Genomic DNA, 19,590 nt, shown 5'->3' with positions numbered 1-19,590 from the left:
TTAAAATTTTTTAAATTTTGAATTATGTAGTACAATTTTGTGTAGACTGGGATTTCCCACCAAATTCCCACCCCCGACAGATTTTCCCCATTTTACTACAAATGGTGTAGTCCTTCATAAGGAATCATAATTCTTTCAGTCTCTTATTTAAGTGTGCCCCAACACTGTTGGTACAGACAGCATAGAAGTCCAGCATCCCATTGTCTACACATGTCCAATAGTTCCATTGGGAATCCATCTTTTGTCTGGAAGCAGGGATGCATGTTCCATTAACCCCCACATCTGGATATGGTAGACCCCACTACACCATCACTATATAGTTCCATAATTAAGAAGCCATTAAACAAGGTCAACAGGGCCTGGTGGCGTGGCCTAGCAGCTAAAGTCCTCACCTTGAACACACTGGGATCCCATATGGGCGCCGGTTCTAATCCCGGCAGCCCTACTTCCCATCCAGCTCCCTGCTTGTGGCCTGGGAAAGCAGTCAAGGACAGCCCAAAGCCTTGGGACCCTGCAACCATGTGGAAGACCTGGAAGAGCTCCTTGCTCCTGGCTTCGGATTGGCGCAGCTCTGGCTGTTGCGCTCACTTGGGAGTGAATCATCAGATGGAAGATCTTTCTGTCTCTCCTCCTCTCTGTATATCTGACTTTGCAATAAAAATAAATAAATCTTAAAAAAAAAAAAAACCAGAAAGGTCAACAACTGGTATGGGTAGAACAGGCACAACAACAACTACATCAACAACAAATTAACAGTACCATGAAAAAACGCGCCACTGAGTAACCAACGCATGGGTGACAATAAGGAAACACGAAAGTCTCTTGGGAAAAATGATGCCACCGTGTAATCCATGAGCCAGTTTTTTAATTCGACAAGAGAAAAGAAATTATTTGCAATAAAGAAAACTGAAATAAAAAACATCAAAACACATGGGATGTGGGATGTAGCCAAAACAAACAAACAAAAACAGTATGGACCAGATTATTGATGTTATACTTTCCATGCTGGTTTCCTTATAGAAGAGAGAACCTATGGTATTTGTTCTTTTGTGATTGATTCATTTCACTGAGCATAATGGTCTGTAGCTGGGACCACCTAGTTGTAAATAGTATAATTTAATTCTTCTTTTTTTTTAAAAAGAGTTACTTATTTTTATTGCAAAGTCAAATATACAGAGAGGAGGACAGACAGAGAGGATGATCTGTTCAATGGTTCACTCCCAAGAGACTGCAATGGCCAGTGCTGTGCTGATCTGAAGCCAGGAGCCAGAAACTTCCTCTGGGTCTGCCACACAAGTGCAGGGACCCAAAGCTTTGGGCCGTCTTCAACTGCTTTCCAGGCCACAGGCAGGAAGCTGGATGGGAAGTGGAGCTGCCAGAATTAGAACCAGCCCTTATATGGGATCCCGGTGCACTCAAGGTGAGGATGTTAGCCGCTACACTATCACACTGGGCCCTAATTTCATTCTTCTTAATAGCTGAATAAAACAAAAAATAGCTGAATAATATTCCATGGAGTAGATGTACCACAGTTTCTTTAACCGCTCTTCTTTGGATGCTTTACAGTGTTTTCTTGGAAGGCAGAGCAACAGAAAGTGGGTAGAGAGAGATGTTGGTTCATTGGCTGGGCAAGGCTGAAGTCAAGAGCCTAGAACTCCATTTGAATCTCTTACATAGGTGGCAGGGGACAAGCACTTAGGTCGTCTTCTGCTGCTTTCCCAGACACATCAACAGGGAACTGGAGTGGCTGGGACTCAAACCTGGCCCTCACACGGGATGCTGGTTTCTCAGACAGTGAACTAACCCTGTATACCACTACACCAGATCCTCTCAAAAGATTTTTTGCGCCTGGCACCATAGCCTAGCAGTAAAGTCCTTGCCTTACACGTGCCAGGATCCCATATAGACACCAGTTCTAATCCCGGCAGCCCCACTTCCCATCCAGTTCCCTGTTTGTGGCCTGGGAAAGAGTGAAGACAATCCAAAGCCTTGGAACCCTGCACCCTCAACAGGCTCCAGTCCCCTGGCATCTGCTTGGCTGAGTTCCAGTCATTGCGGTCACTTGGGGAGTGAATCATCCAACGGAAGATCTTCTCTGTCTCTCCTGCTCTCTGTATATCTGACTTTGCAATAACAAAAAATAAATCTATTCTTCCTCCGCCGCCGTCGCTTGAATGGTAGAGCTGAGGATCGGCTTGTGAGCACACACCAACAGCTATAGGGCAAGTGGCAGCACCATCCGTGCTTCCCCTTGGTGGCGGGTTTCCCGCAGGCGGCCCTGAAGCGACCCATAAGCATGTCTTGTTGGAGCAAAGGCCTCTTGGAGCTGCGATCCCAGCTGTGCTTCCTCATCGCCCAGTTTCTGGAAGATGGACCCTGGCAGCAGGCAGCTCAGGTGCTGCTCCGCGAGGTGGCTGAGAAGGAGCTGCTGCCCCGGCACACCGACTGGACTGGCAAGGAGCATCCCGGGACTTTCCAGAATCTGGTGAAATATTAGACATTCAGCCCCTGGTCACTTGCTGCAAATATGTCATCGACTGGGACCTCTTCTTGAACAAGAAATTCCTCAAAGTGTTCCTGCAGTGCAGACGTCATTAGCAGCTGGACGACAGTCCTTGCTACGCACAAATAAGAGCCGCAAGCATGTTGTGTGGACAGGATCTGCTCCAGCTGCTTTGCATTGTGGAAGACCACCTGAGTTGCCAATTAACTATGGTAGCCCACCCAGCATTGAGAAGGGAGCTGAAGGCCCAGGACACACGTTTAGCCATCATGTCCTTGTCGCAAGATGCATTAGCAGGAAACTGGATCTGAAGCAGAGCACCCTAACACTAGCACAAACTAGAATTTCTGATTTTGGATACAGGCACCCCAACTGGTAGCTTAACCCGCTGTACCACAGTACTCATACTCATTCCTAAATGCTTAATATGGAAAATTTTTTAAAACAAACAAACAAATAAATCTTCCAAAAAAACCAAACAAGCAAATGAACAAAAAAAAAACAGAGAGCTCTTCCATGCACCGGCTCACTCCCTGATGCCACTACTGGATTGGGCCGGAAGCTGGAGTAGAAGTGAGCCGTGAACCCAGGCACTCACTTGGGATGCAGGTGTCCCAGGCAACATTTCAAGATTTACTCATTTTATTAGAAAGGCCGGCTTTTATAGAGAGAAGGAGAGACAGAGAAAAAGATCTTCCTTCCACTGGTTCACTCCCCAAATGGCCACACGGGCTGGAGCTGAGTTGATCCGAAGCCAAGAGCCATGAGCTTTTTCTGGGTCTCCTGTGTGGGTGCAAAGGCTTTGGGCCATTCTCCACTATTTTCCCAAGCCACAAGCAGGGAGCTGGATGTGAAGTGGAGAAGCTGGGACACAAACCAGCATCCAGGTGGGATCCCAGCAGTTAAAAGGCAAGGATTAGCCAACTGAGCCATCTTGCGGTATTCGGCATTCTCCCCTACCCGCAGGTAGCATTTTAGCCTTGTATCAAACACCTGCCTCTCCTCAAACTTTTTGAAGCATGTTTCTCTGTGAACTCTGTACCATTTTGTACCATTTTTGTACTGTTTTGTAATTTTTCTGTAAGTCTGAAAGTATTTGAGGGCCTAGCAACTAAAACTCCTGGCCTCGTATGCACTGGGATCCCATATGGATGCCAGTTCTAATCCCGGCAGCTCCACTTCCCATCCAGTTCCCTGCCTGGGAAAGCAGTGGAGGACGGCCCAAAGCCTTGGGACCCTGCACCTGCATGGGAGACCTGGAAGAAGTTCGTCCTTCCTGGCTTTGGATCAGCTCAGCTTCAGCTGTTGTGGCCACTTGGGGAGTGAATCATTGGATGGAGGATCTTCTCCTCCTCTCTGTATATCTGCCTTTCCAATAAAATAATTCTTTTAAAAGAAGTATTTGAAGATAGCAAATTGGAAAAAAAATGTTTAAAGGCCACTGAGCTCCCCTTCATAACATTTCTCATTCCTCCATTTGTGCATTGAACAGCTGGCCCATGAATGCGGCTGCTGGTTTGGGGAGCAGAGCCTCGGAAAAGGGCAGGATTGGTAAAGAGGAGGTGAATTGGAGCCCTAGGGACTTCTCCAGCCGAGATGTGGACACGCGAGCTGAACCTGCATCTGATCTTTCGCAGAATTCAGTTGGGGGCCGGAAGCACGTATTTGGGAATTGCTGACAGAGGTGGGACGGACGTGAAGCCATGCAGCCAAATGGGGTTACCTAGGAAATGAGAGAAGTTGGGCAGGGCGGGCATCCTGGCTATGAGCCCCAGGCCCCCAACATCTGGGGCCCAGGTGGGAGAAGCTGGCAAAGGACACTGGAGCTGGGAGAGCCAGACGCCCAGGGAGGCAAGGAAGGAAAGCTGTTGAAGGAGGCACGCCCAGCTCCAGCTCCTGAACCCTGCTTCCGGCTAAGTCCCATCCCGCAGGCAGCAGGGAGGGCTTGAAAGGTCGGGCACCTGCCCCGGGAGATGTGGGTGGAGTTCCCAAATCTTGGCTGTGCTGCATTTAGGGAGTGACCCCATGGATTTGAGATCTCTGTCTTTCTGGTCTACCTTTACAACGCTTCCATGAAGCGCAACACACACACACACACACACACACACAATGTTCCTGTAATGAGAATGACAATAAGGAATGGAGTGTCTGTATGAATCTCAATTATTTTGGAAATAAGGCAAGTAGGTGGCCAAGGCAGGGCTGTGGGATGGTTCGGAATGAGGAGAGAGAAACCTCCGCGGCCACAGCCTGTGAGTGGCGATGGCGGAATGGGAAAAGGGGTTCTGAAGAGCCTCACCTGAGAAGAACCAGGAAAGGAGAATGGTCAGGAGGTGGCAGGGAGGCGCGGGGAAGACTGGGGCCCGACATGCAGGCACAGGAGGGCCGAGGGGGGTCGGTTAGAACCAGAAGGGGAAGGATGCCGCCCAGGACTCATGGGCTGTAAGAGGTGCGGGGGTGCCAAGGATGGGGCGCAGCTGAGTGAGAGCCCTGGAGCTGGGACGGAAAATTCTGTCCTATTCCGGACATGGAAACCCAAGATTCCGGACGCAAAAGAGGAGACCAGGACGGTAGGTTCTGGGAGTGGGGGAGGAGGGGACCTGAGCACGGGGCGACCACCCTTGTGCCCCTCTCCCCGCTCCCAGCAGAGGGCGCCCAGGGCCCCCTTCCCTGGAGTCCGGGGTGACCAGTCCCCCACACCACCGCCTCCGAAGCCCACGCAATGGCTATTTTTACCCAGTGTTATTGGACACTGGGGGTGGAAGGCCAGCGCCTGTCTGCCCTTGGGCTCCTGTTTGTGACCCCGAAGAGTCTTACCCCCTTCCCGACAGCCCCTCTCCTTGCTGCCCCATCTAGACCATCCTGATCTCAGCCCTAGAGAATCCAACTGGAGACCCCCACCCAGGGCCAGACCCCAAACCAGGAAGAGATAGGGCGTCACCCCAACCTCCATTCAATGGTCTGCGGCTGCGACCCCTGGGGACCCCAGGCGAGTGTGTCCACCCAGAGGCACTTAGCTGTCAGTCAGAGGGTCAGAGCTGTCACCCACCACCCGCACCCCTGGGAGCCCCTCAGCCAGGCCCCAGCCCAGGTACCCCACCATGCAGGCAGGGACGAAGGCCCAGCAGAGAAAGGGGAGCGCGCCCTGGACACAATCAGGGCGAGAGGCAGCGAGGGCTGCCAGATAGGTGAGCAAGAGGCCTGGAGGCCCCCTGCACCCCAAAACCAGCCCCGGAAACAGAAGCTGCAGAGACAAAGCAGGGCGATGAGGTGGGGGGGCAGGACAGAAACCCGATCCGGAGACCCCGAAAGCAACAAAGCAAGGGGATTGAGGGGGGAGGCAGAGACGCAAGACCCCCTAAGCTGGAAAGAGTCGGGGAGAGGGGTGAGCCAGTGGCCCCCCGAGGGAGGGCAGGGCGCCCGCTCCGGCAGAGGGCGCCCGGACGCCCGCGGGCCCCGCCGGGGTCACAGCACCCCCCTTCCCCCCGCGGCCTGGCCAGAACGCCGGCCGGGCTATTTTTACGCGCGCGCGGACACCGGACACCGGGCTGGAGCGCCGGCGGTGGCGGCGGCGGCGGGCCGGGCGTCGGGGCCACACGTCGGTCGGCGGCTGTCCGGCGCGCCATGGAGCCGCCGTGCGGCTGCTGCGAGCGGGTGGTGCTCAACGTGGCCGGGCTGCGCTTTGAGACGCGGGCGCGCACGCTCGGCCGCTTCCCGGACACGCTGCTGGGGGACCCGGCGCGCCGCAGCCGCTTCTACGACGGCACTCGCGGCGAGTACTTCTTCGACCGGCACCGGCCGAGCTTCGACGCCGTGCTCTACTACTATCAGTCGGGCGGGCGGCTGCGGCGGCCGGCGCACGTGCCCTTGGACGTCTTCCTGGAGGAGGTGGCCTTCTACGGGCTGGGCGCGGCGGCGCTGGCGCGTCTGCGCGAGGACGAGGGCTGCCCGGTGCCGCCCGAGCGGCCGCTGCCCCGCCGCGCCTTCGCGCGCCAGCTCTGGCTGCTCTTCGAGTTTCCCGAGAGCTCACAGGCCGCGCGCGTCCTGGCCGTCGTCTCGGTACTCGTCATCCTGGTGTCCATCGTTGTCTTCTGTCTCGAGACGCTGCCCGATTTCCGCGACGAGCGCGACGACCCTGGACTCGCGGCCGTGGCCGCTGCCGCCGCCGCTGGCCCGGTGAGGGGCGGGGTCCGGCGGAGCAGGAGCGGGGCGCCAGGAGAGGCGGGGTGGGGACCAGCCTGGCCAATGGGAAGGAGAGGCAACCCCGGGACAGGCACCTGCGCCACCAATGGCTGCCGGGGGCGGGAGCTGAGGCGTCCATCGGAAGGCGGGGTTCTCACCTGGGGAACCTGGTGCTAGCAGGCCAGGGGACCCCCTTGGATCAGAGAGCGGAAGCTGTGCAGCTGGGAAGGCTGTGCACCCCGAGGTCTGTGGCCCTCCCCGCAGAGAGGTCTGGTCCGGGACCTGAACACTGGCAGGCTGAGGGAACTGGGGGCTGTGCTGAAGGGAACCAGACCCCTAAAAAGTTAGGCTGTTGATGGGGCAGGAGGGGACACTAAGAGGGCCCAACCTGGGGAGGGTGAGGAAAGGCAGGCCACACAGGGACCCGCCCCCTCCAGGCTGGGCCTGGGGCTTCCGGAGGGACCCTCCCCAAGCATCACTTTCTGGGGCCCCCAGCAGGGAAGGATGGGAGCATCCTTGCAGCCTGGTCCCCCCAGCCTTGGGGGCCAGTGACCCGGTCTGCAGAGGCGGCTGGAGTCTGGAGCCACACTTGGTGCCGCACCAGCTCTCCCAACCGCCTTTGCCCTCCTGTCTCCCTGCAGCTCTCCGCTCGGCTCAATGGCACCAGCGCCGGGCCTGCCCCTGCACCCCGCCTGCCCTTCCATGACCCCTTCTTCTTGGTGGAGACTCTGTGCATCTGCTGGTTCTCTTTCGAGTTGCTCGTGCGCCTGTTGGCTTGCCCCAGCAAGGCCGTTTTCTTCAAGAACGTCATGAACCTCATCGATTTTGTGGCCATCCTGCCCTACTTCGTGGCCCTGGGAACCGAGCTGGCCCGGCAGCGGGGAGTGGGCCAGCCGGCCATGTCCCTGGCCATCTTGCGGGTCATCCGGCTGGTGCGTGTCTTCCGCATCTTCAAGCTGTCCCGCCACTCCAAGGGCCTGCAGATCCTGGGGCAGACGCTGCGGGCCTCCATGCGAGAGCTGGGCCTCCTCATCTTCTTCCTGTTCATTGGCGTGGTCCTTTTCTCCAGCGCCGTCTACTTCGCTGAAGCTGACCGTGTAGACACCCACTTCACCAGCATCCCCGAGTCCTTCTGGTGGGCGGTGGTCACCATGACCACAGTCGGCTACGGAGATATGGTGCCCGTCACTGTGGGGGGCAAGATAGTGGGCTCGCTGTGTGCCATCGCCGGGGTCCTCACCATCTCCCTGCCCGTGCCCGTCATCGTCTCCAACTTCAGCTACTTTTACCACCGGGAGACGGAGGGCGAAGAGGCGGGCATGTACAGCCACGTGGATACGCAGCCCTGTGGCACGCTGGAGGGCAAGGCCAACGGGGGGCTGATGGATGGGGAGATGCCTGAACTGCCCCCGCCGCTCTGGGCGCCCCCGGGCAAACACCTGGTCACCGAAGTGTGAAGACAGTGGAGGTCTGAAGGACCTCGCACCTGTTTGGAGGGAGAGAAGGAAGAAAGGAGGGAAAGAGGGAGGGAAGGAGGGGTGCAGGGCAAGGCCAGAGGAATGGGGGGCTGGATTTAGGAAGAACTAGACTAGTTTGGTCATCGCTGGGGAAACACTGAGCCTTCTGGCGGGACCATGGACCCCTAGTGTCCGGGGACAGCTGTGAGCAGGGGGCTTCGCTGGTTCAGCTTGCGTTGAGTTGTGCGATACCCTGCGGGGTTTCAGGACAAGTGTGTGGAGATAGTTTTGGTCCCGCCATTGTGTGCGTTTCCTGGGTCCATGCTGGGTAGGGCCAGGTGGCAAGGCAGGCCGAGTCTTGTCTAAACGGCATTGGACAGGACGCTGTGATTTTATGAATCACCTGGGGCCAGGTGAGGACGAGGCGGTCACCCAGGGCGTTGCTGAGAGCGACTGTGCAGTCACACGTCGCGTGGTGGCCGAGCCTCCTGGAGATGTGTTGGAAGCATGTGGGTGGCTCTGCGGACCGTGTCCGTTCATGTCCTGGGTGCTTGGAAGCCATGTACAACAATCAGCTGACGGCATGTGAGCTGTGCAGGTCACGATGGGTTCAGCTGAGCTGGCAGACGTGGGCAGATGGGGCGTTCAGGCTTCTGTTGGCTTGAGCTGTGTAGATGCGCAGCTGGCAGCTCCCGTGGGGGCTGCCCTGGGCGGACTGTGTCTCCCCCTGCCTCATCAGTTGGGCTGTCGGACGGAGGCCTCTAGCACTTAGGTGCTGCCGTGGTGTGCAGTCCCAGGAAAGTGTTGGCTTGAGGCAGGCTGAATGTGTAAGTTTCAGTGGGGCCGCACTGGCAGCTTTGTAAGTACCACCAGGGTCTCTCGGAGAAAAGCCTGTTTGGGGAGAAATCAGGCAGCGAGGTTGGGGTACCCTGCTGCAGTGGGGGTGCAGGCTGTACCTAGGGGTTCAGCCATTCTGCCAGGGTGGGGCCTGTCTGGGGGAACTCCGGAGGTGGAGACGCTCCTTTCCTGCACCCTACACCTGCTGCGTGTTTAGGCAACCCCCACTCTGTCTGCCTCTTCTCAGACATGACTGTCCACGGAAGGGGAAAGAGGGGGAAGACCGTCCCCTGTCAGCTATTGGGGGGGGGGGGACAGAAACAAAAAGGAGAAGGAGAGAGAGACAGAGGAAGGGAAGAGAGAGAGAGATGAGACAGAGATACAGAGAGAGAGATGAGACAGAGAGAGAACAGAGAACAGGGACCCTGGAGAAGGGGGAGGAAAATCAAGCGGGGAAGACAGCCCCTGCTCAAGTGGACATTCCAGATGGGAGCGCCTGCCCGGCCCCAGCCGTGGTGGACATTTGGGAAGGGAACCAGGGAATGTGAGACGCCCCCCTCCTCACCACTCTCCCACTGTGTCACTCATCCTACTTTCAAATTAATTTTAAAAATCAAAAACAAAGATGGGGGAGGCATTTAATGGAGGAAGAGGGGGCCCAATCACAAAGGTTATCACAGACAGGGCTTCCGAGGTGCCAGGCATCCTTCACAGTGCTTACTGGAATTAATTTATTAAAACCTATCCAGTGGTTGACAAGGTGTGGTTGTTATTTTTAGCTACAATCTCCCCCCCTTTTCTTGGCCAATACGATGTTCTATTGAGGCTGCCCTTCCCTCTTGGCCACTCAAGAGGCATCTAAGGAAACAGTCTGGGGACCCCAGATTTCATCCAGTCCCCTTCACAGACAAGGGAGAGGACTGGCTGTGGCCCAAGGGGCCAGTGGGAACCTTCAGGTGGTGGAGAAAGGGAGACAGACACCCCGCTCCCCCATGGACAGAACCCCCATTCCCCTACCGACAGGACACATGGCTGAGTCTCAGTGGGCACGGACCTCAGCCAGGACCCAAGGACCAGTGAGAAGACTGAGGCTTGGAGGAAGGACAGGGTTTCAGGAGTCCTAGGGGGTTCCAGGCAAAAGTCAAACCAGAGGGGGAGAAGGGAGAGGGCAGCCAAGGAAGAGAAGGTAGAAACAGACCCAGAGAAGGGGGGAGGGACAGAGACCCAGAGAGAGAGAGGACAGAGACCCAGAGAGAGAGAGGACAGAGACCCAGAGAGAGAGAGACCCAGAGAGAGAGAGAGGGACAGAGACCCAGAGAGAGAGAGAGAGAGGGACAGAGACCCAGAGAGAGAGAGACCCAGAGAGAGAGAGAGAGAGAGAGAGGGACAGAGACCCAGAGAGAGGACAGAGATCCAGAGAGAGAGAGAGGGACAGAGACCCAGAGAGAGAGGACAGGGACCCAGAGAGAGAGGACAGAGACCCAGAGAGAGAGAGAGAGAGACCCAGAGAGAGAGAGAGGGACAGAGACCCAGAGAGAGAGACCCAGAGAGAGAGAAAGACCCAGAGGAGAGGGGACAGAGGCCCAGAGGAGAGGGGACAGAAACCCAGAGAGAGAGGGACAGAGACCCAGAGGAGAGGGGACAGAAACTCAGAGAGAGAGGGACAGAGACCCAGAGGAGAGCAGACAGAAACCCAGAGAGAGAGGGACAGAGACCCAGAGGAGTGGGGACAGAGACCCAGAGGTGTGTGCCACGAAGACTGTTTCCTAGTTCCTCTCATTGAAAACTCCACCCCTGAACCCCAGGAGGGACTGTGTGCCTGGCTGAGGGCAGAGGCTTGTGGGGAGGGTGGGGAGTGTGGCATTGTGGAGGGGTGACCTGAATAGCCATCCAGGACTGGGAGTGGTTTTTCCCACCTCTGATAAACAACCTGCCCAGCCTGCCTGCAGCCTAGGCGGGCAGGAGGAGGAGCAGGGCACATCCTAAGCCGGGGCCACCCTCCTGTCACCCTGTATGCTATATTTAGGTTGAAGGAGGGGTTCAGGGGATGACCCCCAGGGGGTGTCACCTTTCCTGCTGAAAATAGCTCGGGGTAGAGGAGCAGGAGTCCCTGGGTGGAGGTGTGGGGGAGGGGAGCACCCCAAGCTCAGTCTCCTTTCTTAGGGTCCTCTCTCTGGGGGAGCCCTCTCCCTGTTCCTCCTGTTGCCTTCCCATTTCCTTTCCCACCCAACACCGATCCTCTCTCCACTCTGAGCAAGGTCTTTGAACCCCACAGCGCCCTGCATTCCACCCATCTGAGCTGTGGAAAAGACCCTCTCTCCAGTCCCCACCCAGGAAATTCCAGGAAGGAGGACTTTCGGGGGGAAGCCCCCTGCTTCAGTCCACTGTCTCCCCAGCCTGAAGCCTTATCGCTGCCCGAGCCCAGCTGGTTAATGTCTGGCGGGGGAGCCCTGGGAAAGTGGGGGTGAGAGCAGAGGGTGGGAAACTGCTCCCGGAACGACACGGAACTGGCAACAGACAGAGGATGGATCTCAGGCTAGATCCTGGAGTTGAGGAGGGGCTGGGCTGGACCCCTGGGTGTGAGGGAGGAGGGGCTGGGCTGGACCCCTGGGTGTGAGGGAGGAGGGGCTGGGCTGGACTCCTGGGTGTGAGGGAGGAGGGTCTGGGTGGACCCCTGGGTGTGAGGGAGGAGGGGCTGGATGGACCCTTGGGTGTGAGGGAGGAGGGGCTGCACCCCTGGGTGTGAGGGAGGAGGGGCTGGGGCTGGACCCTTGGGTGTGAGGGAGGAGGGTCTGGGTGGACCCCTGGGTGTGAGGGAGGAGGGGCTGGATGGACCCCTGGGTGTGAGGGAGGAGGGGCTGGGGCTGGACCCTTGGGTGTGAGGGAGGAGGGTCTGGGCTGGACCCCTGGGTGTGAGGGAGGAGGGGCTGGGCTGGACCCCTTGGTGTGAGGGGGCAGGGTCTGGGCTGGACCCCTGGGTGTGAGGGAGGAGGGGCTGGACCCCTGGGTTTGAGGGGGCAGGGGCTGGGCTGGACCCTGGGTGTGAGGGAGGAGGAACTGGGCTGGACCCCTGGTGTGAGGAAGGAGGGGCTGGGGGGCTGGACTTTGGATTTGAGGGAGGAGGAGGAGGGACTCGTGGGACTGCGACGGCCAGGCTGAGAGCCGTCCCGGGCATCCGAGGTCCCAGGCCGCGTGTGCAAGGCGGGATCCCCGGCCCCTCCTCCGCCGTCGGGCGCCGCCCCGCCCCCGGCCGGGCCCCGCCGAGCGCCAGCAGCCGGCGCCCGGGCCAGCGCGCGTCCCAGCAGCCGAGCGAGCGGGAGGAGGAGCCGACGCCGCGCCGGGGGCATCCGGGGGAGCCGGAGAGGGCGCCCCAGGTAAGATCCTCGGCACCTCCTCCCGGGGCTCCTGGCGACCCGGGCGCCCTGCCCTCGGGTAGGGAGGGGCGGAGGCGGAGCCGCCGGGGGCGGAGCTTGGCTGAGGAAACTGAGGCAGGGGGAGACGCACCCCCTACTAGTGCAGGCCCAGTCTCCCCCAGTGTCTGTGTGTCGGGGGGTCGGGAGTCTCGGGAATCGAGGCCCTCCCCCAGTGCAGATCTGGATATGAAACTTGGGCGTCTGCCTTACCGAATCCTGGGGAGGAAGGGCCTGAACACCAAAACTGGGGGTTCTGCAGGAGCAGGGGATGGGATGTCTGCGCTGGGGGCTTCAGGGAGAAGGTGCTGCTGGGGGTGGAGAGACCCTGATTGTCTGGTGTCAGGCAGGACCGGACTGAGGGTCCTGAGGAGGTGGGCGCCTTGGACCTGGACTCCCAGCCTGACAGAGGAGGCCCTGTGTCCGAGGTAGGGGGTGGACACGGACCTGTGCTTCCCCACCTCCCGGCCCGGGGCAGGCAGCCACTCCAGGTATGTGCCGACCGAGTCTCAGGCGCGCCCTGGCCTGCCCTGCTGGGAGAAAACATTCCAGGAAGTCTCAGGGACCCAGGTGTCCCCGCCAGCCCCGCCTGCTGCGCCCTGTCTGGGAGATGAATGGGCCGAGGGGAGTGTAATCTTCTCCAGCCTCCTCCATCTGCCGCCTCTCCCCTCCCTTCCCTGCCCTGCTCCCATCTGCCTCCCATCCTCAGCCAGGAACCATCACCTGGGCAGGGCAGGGCAGGGGTGATCCCGGGAGGGAGGGGTCCAGACCCACCGCCAGCTGCCTCTCTAACCTGCCTGCACCCCCCTCTCCCCCCAACCAGGGGCTGCCCCCTCCCTCTCCTGAGATGTCAGGAAGGAGGGGGCCAGCTGTGTCCTCCATAGGGGCCCCCCCCAGCCTGGGGGCCCCCAGCCTGGGCGCTCCGAGGTGGAGGAGGTGCTGACAAGTCCGGTAACCAACCCGCTTGGCCCCGCCCCTTCCCAGAGCCCTAGCTTCTTCTAGAATGTGGTAGAACTGAACCGGGGTCTCTCCAGGCCCCTGTCACAACAGTGAGCTGCCCTCCCTACATAGGCCAGCATGGAGAGGCCCAGATGGGTGGGTTTCAGGTCCCCTCCCTGCCGCTGGCTGGCTGTGCGACTGGTGCCGCACTCTGAGTCCATCTGTTTGCAAGGAAGTTAACATTAGTTGGAGAATGAACCTAGAAGTTGGGCACACCCTGATCCCCTGAGGGTCTAGAGGAAGTCTCCTCAGGTCCTGGCAGGACCCTAGGGTGATGCCTGCCTCTTCTAACCCCAATCCCCTCGCTCTGTCCTCAGGTGCTCCGAGAGATGCGCCCCCACCTCTCAGGCTCCCTCCCCATCCTCCTCCTCTTCCTCCTCCCCACTGTCCCAATGAAGCCCCAGCCCCCACCCTTGGCGCTGCCCCCATTCTTGGCTCCGGAGTGGGATCTCCTGTCCCCGCGTGTCGCCTTGTCCAGGGGTACTCCCTCGGGCCCCCCTCTGCTCTTCCTGCTGGAGGCGGGGGCCTTTGGAGAGCCCGCGGGTGCCCCGGCCAACCGCAGCCGGCGCGGGGTGAGCGAGACGGCGCCGGCGAGTCGCCGGGGAGAGCTGGCCGTGTGTGACGCCGTCAGCGGCTGGGTGACGGACCGCCGGACGGCAGTGGACCTGCGAGGGCGCGAGGTGGAAGTGCTGGGCGAGGTGCCTGCGGCCGGGGGCAGCCCGCTCCGCCAGTACTTCTTCGAGACACGCTGCAAAGCTGACGGCGCCGCCGCCGTCGCCGGGGAAGGCGTCCCTGGGGCCGGTGGCGGGGGCTGCCGGGGGGTGGACAGGAGGCACTGGGTGTCCGAGTGCAAAGCCAAGCAGTCGTACGTGCGGGCGCTGACCGCTGACGCCCAGGGCCGCGTCGGCTGGCGATGGATCCGAATCGACACCGCCTGTGTCTGCACGCTGCTCAGCCGGACTGGCCGGGCCTGAGGGGAGGAGGCCCAGCTCCCCACTCCCCCCAGTCCTGGGGGAACACTCCTCAAGCCAAGAGAGAACTGCATGGCCACGAACCTCAGGGCTGGCCTGGGCTGCTCCAAGGACCTCTCGTTGGACAAGGCGCTATATGGACTGCAACTTGGCAGCTGCGGTTTGGTTTCCAATGCCCCACTGGGTCCAGGGATGAGATATTAAACCACAGGAGGCTTCAAGGAGGAATTAGAGTGTTCTTGGGGTAACTCTGGAGTCACCCTGAGGCTAACAAGGAAAATAATCCCCATTTACCATGTGCTCACTCTTTCTTGGATCCATGCTTGTGGATTCGACACCTGGAGGATGCTGTGGATGCTAAGCAAGTCAACTTGTCCCTTAGGCCACCTCAGGAAGAGGGCCAAGGAAGGGTTATGCCAAGAGGGCCAGGAGGGTAGGACTTGGTGGGGGGAGAGCCGGGGACACGCAGAACACTCCCAGAGAAATTGTACTTGGTCAGAGGGGAGCGGAGGTGTGGCCTGGAACAATATGTTTTCGGGTTGTGAGCCTCCCATCAGCGTACAGGCTGCATGGTAAGGTCAGCTGTCTGGGGAGGTCACCCCCAGCAAACAGTTGGAGTCAGGTGTCCCCCCGCCTTTCCTGACCCAACCTCTACCCCACAGCGGGACAAGTAACACTATATACTCAGTGCTCAAGGGTTCTCACCAAGCCGCCTGCCCACCTGGTTGGGATTAGGGGTGTGCAGAGAGGCACAGGCTTTGAGTAAGAGAATCCCGACAGAAGGAGCCAGAAGACTGGATGTGTTTAGGGAAGGGCGAGGCAACAGCGGGTGGGACCCTGGGCCGGGCTGCAGGCAGCAGCTGGCTGCCCTGTCTGAGGCAGAGGCTGCCAGGCGTGGAGACCACTCCAGAGCTCTTTCTAGCAGGGAAGTGGGAGGCATGTCAGGGCAGCCTCCTATGACCCCATCATCTCAGGTTGGCTGAAAATATGTGGGCACGTGCACATACCCTTCCCCCCACACACAGGCAGGGCAGCCCAGGGCTCTGGCGCTCACTCTTTTTAGGTTCCCTCCCCTCCCTGTCTCCGGCTCTGACTTAGGAGCTCCCTGTCCTAATGGTGTCTTTTGGGGGGGGGGGCGGGTGTGGGTGGGCGTGTAGTATTTTCTTTGTATGGAAATGTCTGCTGGTCTCTCCCTCTGACCACACCGGCCCCTTAACACACCCAGGTGGAAGTTGTCAACCAAATCAAAGGCAGGCCGGCGGCGCGTGGTTGGCTGCTGGCTCCTTCAGCACATGGAGGGGCGGGTGGGCGAGCCCCCAGGCCGTCTGGAAATGGTTACTCCAGAGTGGGCAGGCCTGGCAGGGGCCTGCAGCGCACCAGGGGAGCTGCACCTAGAGGAACGGGATTAATACTCTCTGCGGAGCTCCAGGGGTTCTCCCCTCCCTCCAGGTCGGCTCCTCGTTTTCCCCACCATCCAGGTCTCTCCTAGCCTCCCCGACCTGTCTCCTCTGCACCTGGAGGCCCCCAACTCTGAAATTATATTTCTTCGTCCCCTTCCGACCGCATTTCTGTTTCGTTCCCAGTCCAGCCGTGTGTTTCTGCGTCCCTTTCCCCGAGCTCTCCCCCATCTCTCCTCCCTCCTCTTGCCTGTAGGCCCATCATTGGCTGAGGGTCAGGGTGGGCGGGTTCTGTCACCTGGGGCAACAACCACAACAAACCGCCTCCTGCTAGGCTATTGGGTGGGGGTGGGCCATGGCTGGCCGGACCTTAGCCCTGCGATATGGCCCTCCATGGTCCCCCGTCTCTAGAACTGAGGTGCCTGGATCCTGGCCCAACTGGCATCTCACCAGCAGCGGTGTCGGGCACCACCTGATTCCTTCTTCGCCCTTTCCCCCGCCCACTGTGCAGGTGAGTCTGGCAGAGAGGAGGGCTGGGGGCTTCGACTGACTCCTGCCCAAAGGCAGGGGAGCACTGTGAGTTTGAGAGAGAAGCGGGAAACCCGGGTGCCAGGGAGCGGTGGGGCGGGGGAGGGGCCGTGAGGCGCCTGGAACCCCAGACCTGCAGCGGGACGCCCAGTGCCTTGTCCCTTGTCCGCAGTCCACAGTCGCGGAGCCCCTGCCCCCGGCCGCCAAGCATGACTGCTACTTAGGGGATTTCGACGAGGTCTTCAACAGGTGGGAAACAACCACCGGCTCGGCTCACGTGCCCAAGACGTACGGTGGGCCCTTGGCGCAGCCCAGGGCCACAGAGCCCGCGGACCCCACGCGGACGGTGGGAATCAAGGATTTGGGTGAAAAGGCAAGGTTCGGGGCTGTCTGAATCCAAGGGTTCTGCCCCTCCCCCTTGGCGGCCCCCTGCGCACTCACACTGGGTCCCCACCTCCTCGCCTTCTGCAGCTCAGATCCTGCGGCTGGCGCCTGGCGCGCAACGCCGAGCCGCAGAGCGAGACGAAAGCGCAGTATTTCAGCTGGCCCAGCCTGGCACCGCGTGCACCCTCGCCCCAGGCGCCCCAGCCCCCGGAGCTCAGTGACCACCACCGCGGGGGCCCGTCCCAGGTGGCAGAACGGCAGGCGGTGTAGTGGGCAGGCTGCGAGGTTCCAGATTGGGGGGAACAGACTCGCGCCCCAGAGGCGGGGCCAGAGGGAACGTGCAGTTTGGGGCGTGGCTAAAGGGTCTTGGGGTGCGGGGGACCAGAGGGAGGAGCCAGACTTCTGGGCTCAAAGGCGGCCTGTAGGGGGAGGGGGTGTGCCCTAGTGTGGTATTGATGGGGAAGATCCGGGATCCCCAGCGCTAGGGAGAATTTACATGAGATTCTGAACTGGGGACACAGGCCTTGGGGCGGGGTTAAGATCTCCCTTGGCCCATCGCCCTGCTCCTCAATATTCCTCAGGCCCTCATCCCCTGGACGAGGAACACAGAGCTGGCTGGCCGGCCCTTCACAGTGTCGGACAGGGGTGTTCTTAATGGGCAGCAGCTCTATCTGACCACTACAGCGCAGGACTTCCGCTGCTACACCAAGTGAGCCTGCGACCCTGGCCCAGGCCAGAGGCCCTTTGATTGCTCGGCTTTCAGGTCCTGTACACGCAAGAACCGAGTGTCCCACCCTGGTCGCCGTTGCCTCCTTTAGCCTCCAGGGGTCCTAGGTGGCCACTTGGGAACCTCAGTTTCGGAGCCCCTCTAGCCCCCATGCTCCAGCTTCCAATCCTTTCCTAAGCGGGTTCTGGCTCCTCCGAACGCATCCTGCAGGGGTTGGGGCTGCAGTGGCCCTAGGATCAGAGGTCTGGATCCAGCGGTGTCCTCACCATGCCGCCTCCCGCCCGCAGGAAGGAGCTCTCCGGATACCCTAGCAGGGACTCGCAGAACTACTGGAGCTCCGAGCAAGCACCCGGGGTCTGGGGCCATTGCCCCCGGCCGCCTCCGTGCCTGTACTCCCTCCAGGCGCCGCGGATCCGCGTGGCCCGTGCTCGCCCTGTGCCACAGGCCGTGCCGCACCGCGGGGCCCTGTCGCTGACCCAGGAGTCCTATGGACCCCCGCTGCACCCGCTTCGCAGGCTGGACCGTTTCTGCCCGTTTGAGGCGCCCTGGGGTGGCCCCCACTGGCAGCCCCTGCCGGGCATTTACAGCACCCCGAAAGCCTACAGCACTGAAAACTCGCGCTATGGTAGCGGGAAGCCGGAGCTCGCGTGAGGGGACCTGCCGCGCCCGCTCAGCCTGGGACCCTCACAGCAGGGCGGGACTGGGCTCTGGACCTCCGCCCCCCTCGCGAGCCACACCCAATGCGACACTCCCAGAGCTGGCCCTGGACACGCCCCTGCGGGAGAGGGGCCAGAGCTGTCCCTAATTCCTAGTACAAGATCATAAACCGCACCCTCCTGGGGGGCTAGCTCGGAGCACAGGATCCTAGGGGATGGCTGGAAACACGCCCACTGGGGATCACAGGCGAGCATCCCCAGTGCAAGGACTGGGAGGCTTCTTGGGTGGAAGCAACCGGCAGGCTGGGCTCTGCCGCCAGCCTCAGGTACAAAGGTCCAGCCCCTGTGAGAGGTCACCTGAAGAAAGCCAGGGCGGAGGCGGGACTTCCCTCACCTGCCTCCTAAGCCTTCAGCAGCTAAAAGTGAGGGGGTAGGATGCTCTTCTGGCTCACCAGCCAGCTCCTCCACCTCCATGACCTTGTCCGCCTCTCGCCTCCAGAGGGATTTGTGTCCAGGTTACCCCAGCAAGCTGCCCTCAGCAGGTGGCCTTGCCGCCCCCATGGCCCATGGGTATAAAGGCAGGTGGATGAGGTAGGGGCAGGCAGCACGGAGGATGGAGCTGCTCCAGGTAAGACTGTAGGGCCCCTGGGTACCTTCAACCCCATCCATGCACCAAGTGGCATTCAGTGGAACCTGGAATAGACCATTCTAGAGTGGGTGGGGATCACTCGGCCCCCTTGGGCAGGTGGATGAACGGTGGGTCATCCCATCCTGGATGGGAGGTGTCAAGACAGGACCCTTGCACCCCCAGCAGTCCATGGAGCAGAGGGTAAGCACTCAGGGTGAGGGTCTCAGGCTGGCCTTGCCCCAGGGGCTGCTGCTGTGGCTACTGCTGGGCATGGGCGGGGTGTGGGCATCCAGGGGCCCACTCCGCCCACTGTGCCGGCCCGTCAACGCCACCCTGGCTGCGGAGAAGGAGGCTTGTCCAGTCTGCATCACCGTCACCACCAGCATCTGTGCTGGCTACTGTCCCAGCATGGTGAGCTGCCAGGGTCGGGCCCAGAGGAGGGTGGTCGGGGGGATTGCCGTCAGTGGGGGTATGTGGGCAGGAAGGGACAAGAGGGGCAGTGGGACAGGTCTGATGAGGCCCAGCCCCAGGTAGACACCTGCTCCTCACTCGCTGCCCTCCCTGGCTCCCGGCCTGCAGGTGCGGGTGCTGCCTGCTGCCCTGCCACCCGTGCCCCAGCCTGTGTGCACCTACCGTGAGCTGCACTTTGCCTCCATCCGCCTCCCCGGCTGTCCACCTGGCGTGGACCCCATGGTGTCCTTCCCCGTGGCCCTCAGCTGTCACTGCGGGCCCTGCCGCCTCAGCAGCTCCGACTGCGGGGGTCCACGGGCGCACCCCCTGACCTGTGAGCTCCCCCATCTCCCAGGCCTCTTCTTCCTCTGAGGACTCTATTCCTGCCTCCTGGTTCCACCCCTCCCCCAATAAAGGCTTCTCCGTTTGCACTGTGAGGTGTGTCTGTGGGTTCAGTGGCT

The 19,590-nt window shown here is 60.2% G+C and overlaps 4 protein-coding genes across 7 annotated transcripts; all 4 read left to right on the top strand.

Annotated features, from left to right (window-relative positions):
• Positions 1 to 5,954: 5,954 nt before the first annotated feature.
• Positions 5,955 to 8,851, top strand: KCNA7 (potassium voltage-gated channel subfamily A member 7). Its single transcript, XM_004597002.2, has 2 exons — positions 5,955 to 6,679; positions 7,327 to 8,851. The coding sequence occupies exons 1-2, from the start codon at positions 6,128 to 6,130 to the stop codon at positions 8,140 to 8,142; spliced, it is 1,368 nt and encodes a 455-aa protein (XP_004597059.2). The 5' UTR covers positions 5,955 to 6,127; the 3' UTR covers positions 8,143 to 8,851.
• Positions 8,852 to 12,220: 3,369 nt separating this feature from the next.
• NTF4 (neurotrophin 4) lies at positions 12,221 to 14,416 on the top strand. The gene is made up of 3 exons (XM_058674460.1): positions 12,221 to 12,353; positions 13,213 to 13,335; positions 13,706 to 14,416. The coding sequence occupies exon 3, from the start codon at positions 13,718 to 13,720 to the stop codon at positions 14,360 to 14,362; it is 645 nt and encodes a 214-aa protein (XP_058530443.1). The 5' UTR covers positions 12,221 to 12,353; positions 13,213 to 13,335; positions 13,706 to 13,717; the 3' UTR covers positions 14,363 to 14,416.
• A 1,634-nt stretch (positions 14,417 to 16,050) lies between these two features.
• Positions 16,051 to 18,252, top strand: SAXO3 (stabilizer of axonemal microtubules 3). 2 transcript variants are annotated; one of them, XM_058674458.1, is made up of 5 exons: positions 16,051 to 16,267; positions 16,457 to 16,662; positions 16,761 to 16,914; positions 17,250 to 17,377; positions 17,683 to 18,252. In XM_058674458.1, exons 1-5 carry the CDS (start codon positions 16,112 to 16,114, stop codon positions 18,044 to 18,046), a joined length of 1,008 nt encoding a protein of 335 aa, XP_058530441.1. In that variant the 5' UTR covers positions 16,051 to 16,111; the 3' UTR covers positions 18,047 to 18,252. The 2 variants fall into 2 exon arrangements, with proteins under 2 accessions (XP_058530441.1, XP_058530442.1); XM_058674459.1 differs by lacking the exon at positions 16,457 to 16,662 and having other exon boundaries at positions 16,756 to 16,914.
• A 141-nt stretch (positions 18,253 to 18,393) lies between these two features.
• Positions 18,394 to 19,560, top strand: LHB (luteinizing hormone subunit beta). Of its 3 annotated transcripts, none has more exons than XM_004597004.2 (3): positions 18,394 to 18,679; positions 18,923 to 19,090; positions 19,259 to 19,560. In XM_004597004.2, the coding sequence occupies exons 1-3, from the start codon at positions 18,665 to 18,667 to the stop codon at positions 19,499 to 19,501; spliced, it is 426 nt and encodes a 141-aa protein (XP_004597061.1). In that variant the 5' UTR covers positions 18,394 to 18,664; the 3' UTR covers positions 19,502 to 19,560. The 3 variants fall into 3 exon arrangements, with proteins under 3 accessions (XP_004597061.1, XP_058530448.1, XP_058530449.1); XM_058674466.1 differs by having other exon boundaries at positions 18,399 to 18,473; positions 18,551 to 19,090; XM_058674465.1 differs by having other exon boundaries at positions 18,394 to 19,090.
• Positions 19,561 to 19,590: the final 30 nt, after the last annotated feature.

This window comes from Ochotona princeps, chromosome 16 (assembly GCF_030435755.1).
Source record: "Ochotona princeps isolate mOchPri1 chromosome 16, mOchPri1.hap1, whole genome shotgun sequence".
Taxonomy (NCBI): Eukaryota; Metazoa; Chordata; class Mammalia; order Lagomorpha; family Ochotonidae; genus Ochotona; species Ochotona princeps.
This window is presented reverse-complemented; position numbering and strand designations above follow the sequence as displayed.

Bases quoted from the DNA above. Each gene is read 5' to 3' on its own strand.
- NTF4 (XM_058674460.1), top strand. From the start codon at position 13,718: ATGCGCCCCCACCTCTCAGGCTCCCTCCCCATCCTCCTCCTCTTCCTC.
- LHB (XM_058674465.1), top strand. From the start codon at position 18,827: ATGGGAGGTGTCAAGACAGGACCCTTGCACCCCCAGCAGTCCATGGAG. The intron at 19,091-19,258 runs GTGAGCTGCCAG...CCCGGCCTGCAG, and splicing joins CTGGCTACTGTCCCAGCATG to GTGCGGGTGCTGCCTGCTGC.
- KCNA7 (XM_004597002.2), top strand. From the start codon at position 6,128: ATGGAGCCGCCGTGCGGCTGCTGCGAGCGGGTGGTGCTCAACGTGGCC. The intron at 6,680-7,326 runs GTGAGGGGCGGG...GTCTCCCTGCAG, and splicing joins CTGCCGCCGCCGCTGGCCCG to CTCTCCGCTCGGCTCAATGG.
- SAXO3 (XM_058674458.1), top strand. From the start codon at position 16,112: ATGGCTGGCCGGACCTTAGCCCTGCGATATGGCCCTCCATGGTCCCCC. The intron at 16,663-16,760 runs GTTCGGGGCTGT...TCTGCAGCTCAG, and splicing joins GATTTGGGTGAAAAGGCAAG to ATCCTGCGGCTGGCGCCTGG. The intron at 17,378-17,682 runs GTGAGCCTGCGA...TCCCGCCCGCAG, and splicing joins GACTTCCGCTGCTACACCAA to GAAGGAGCTCTCCGGATACC.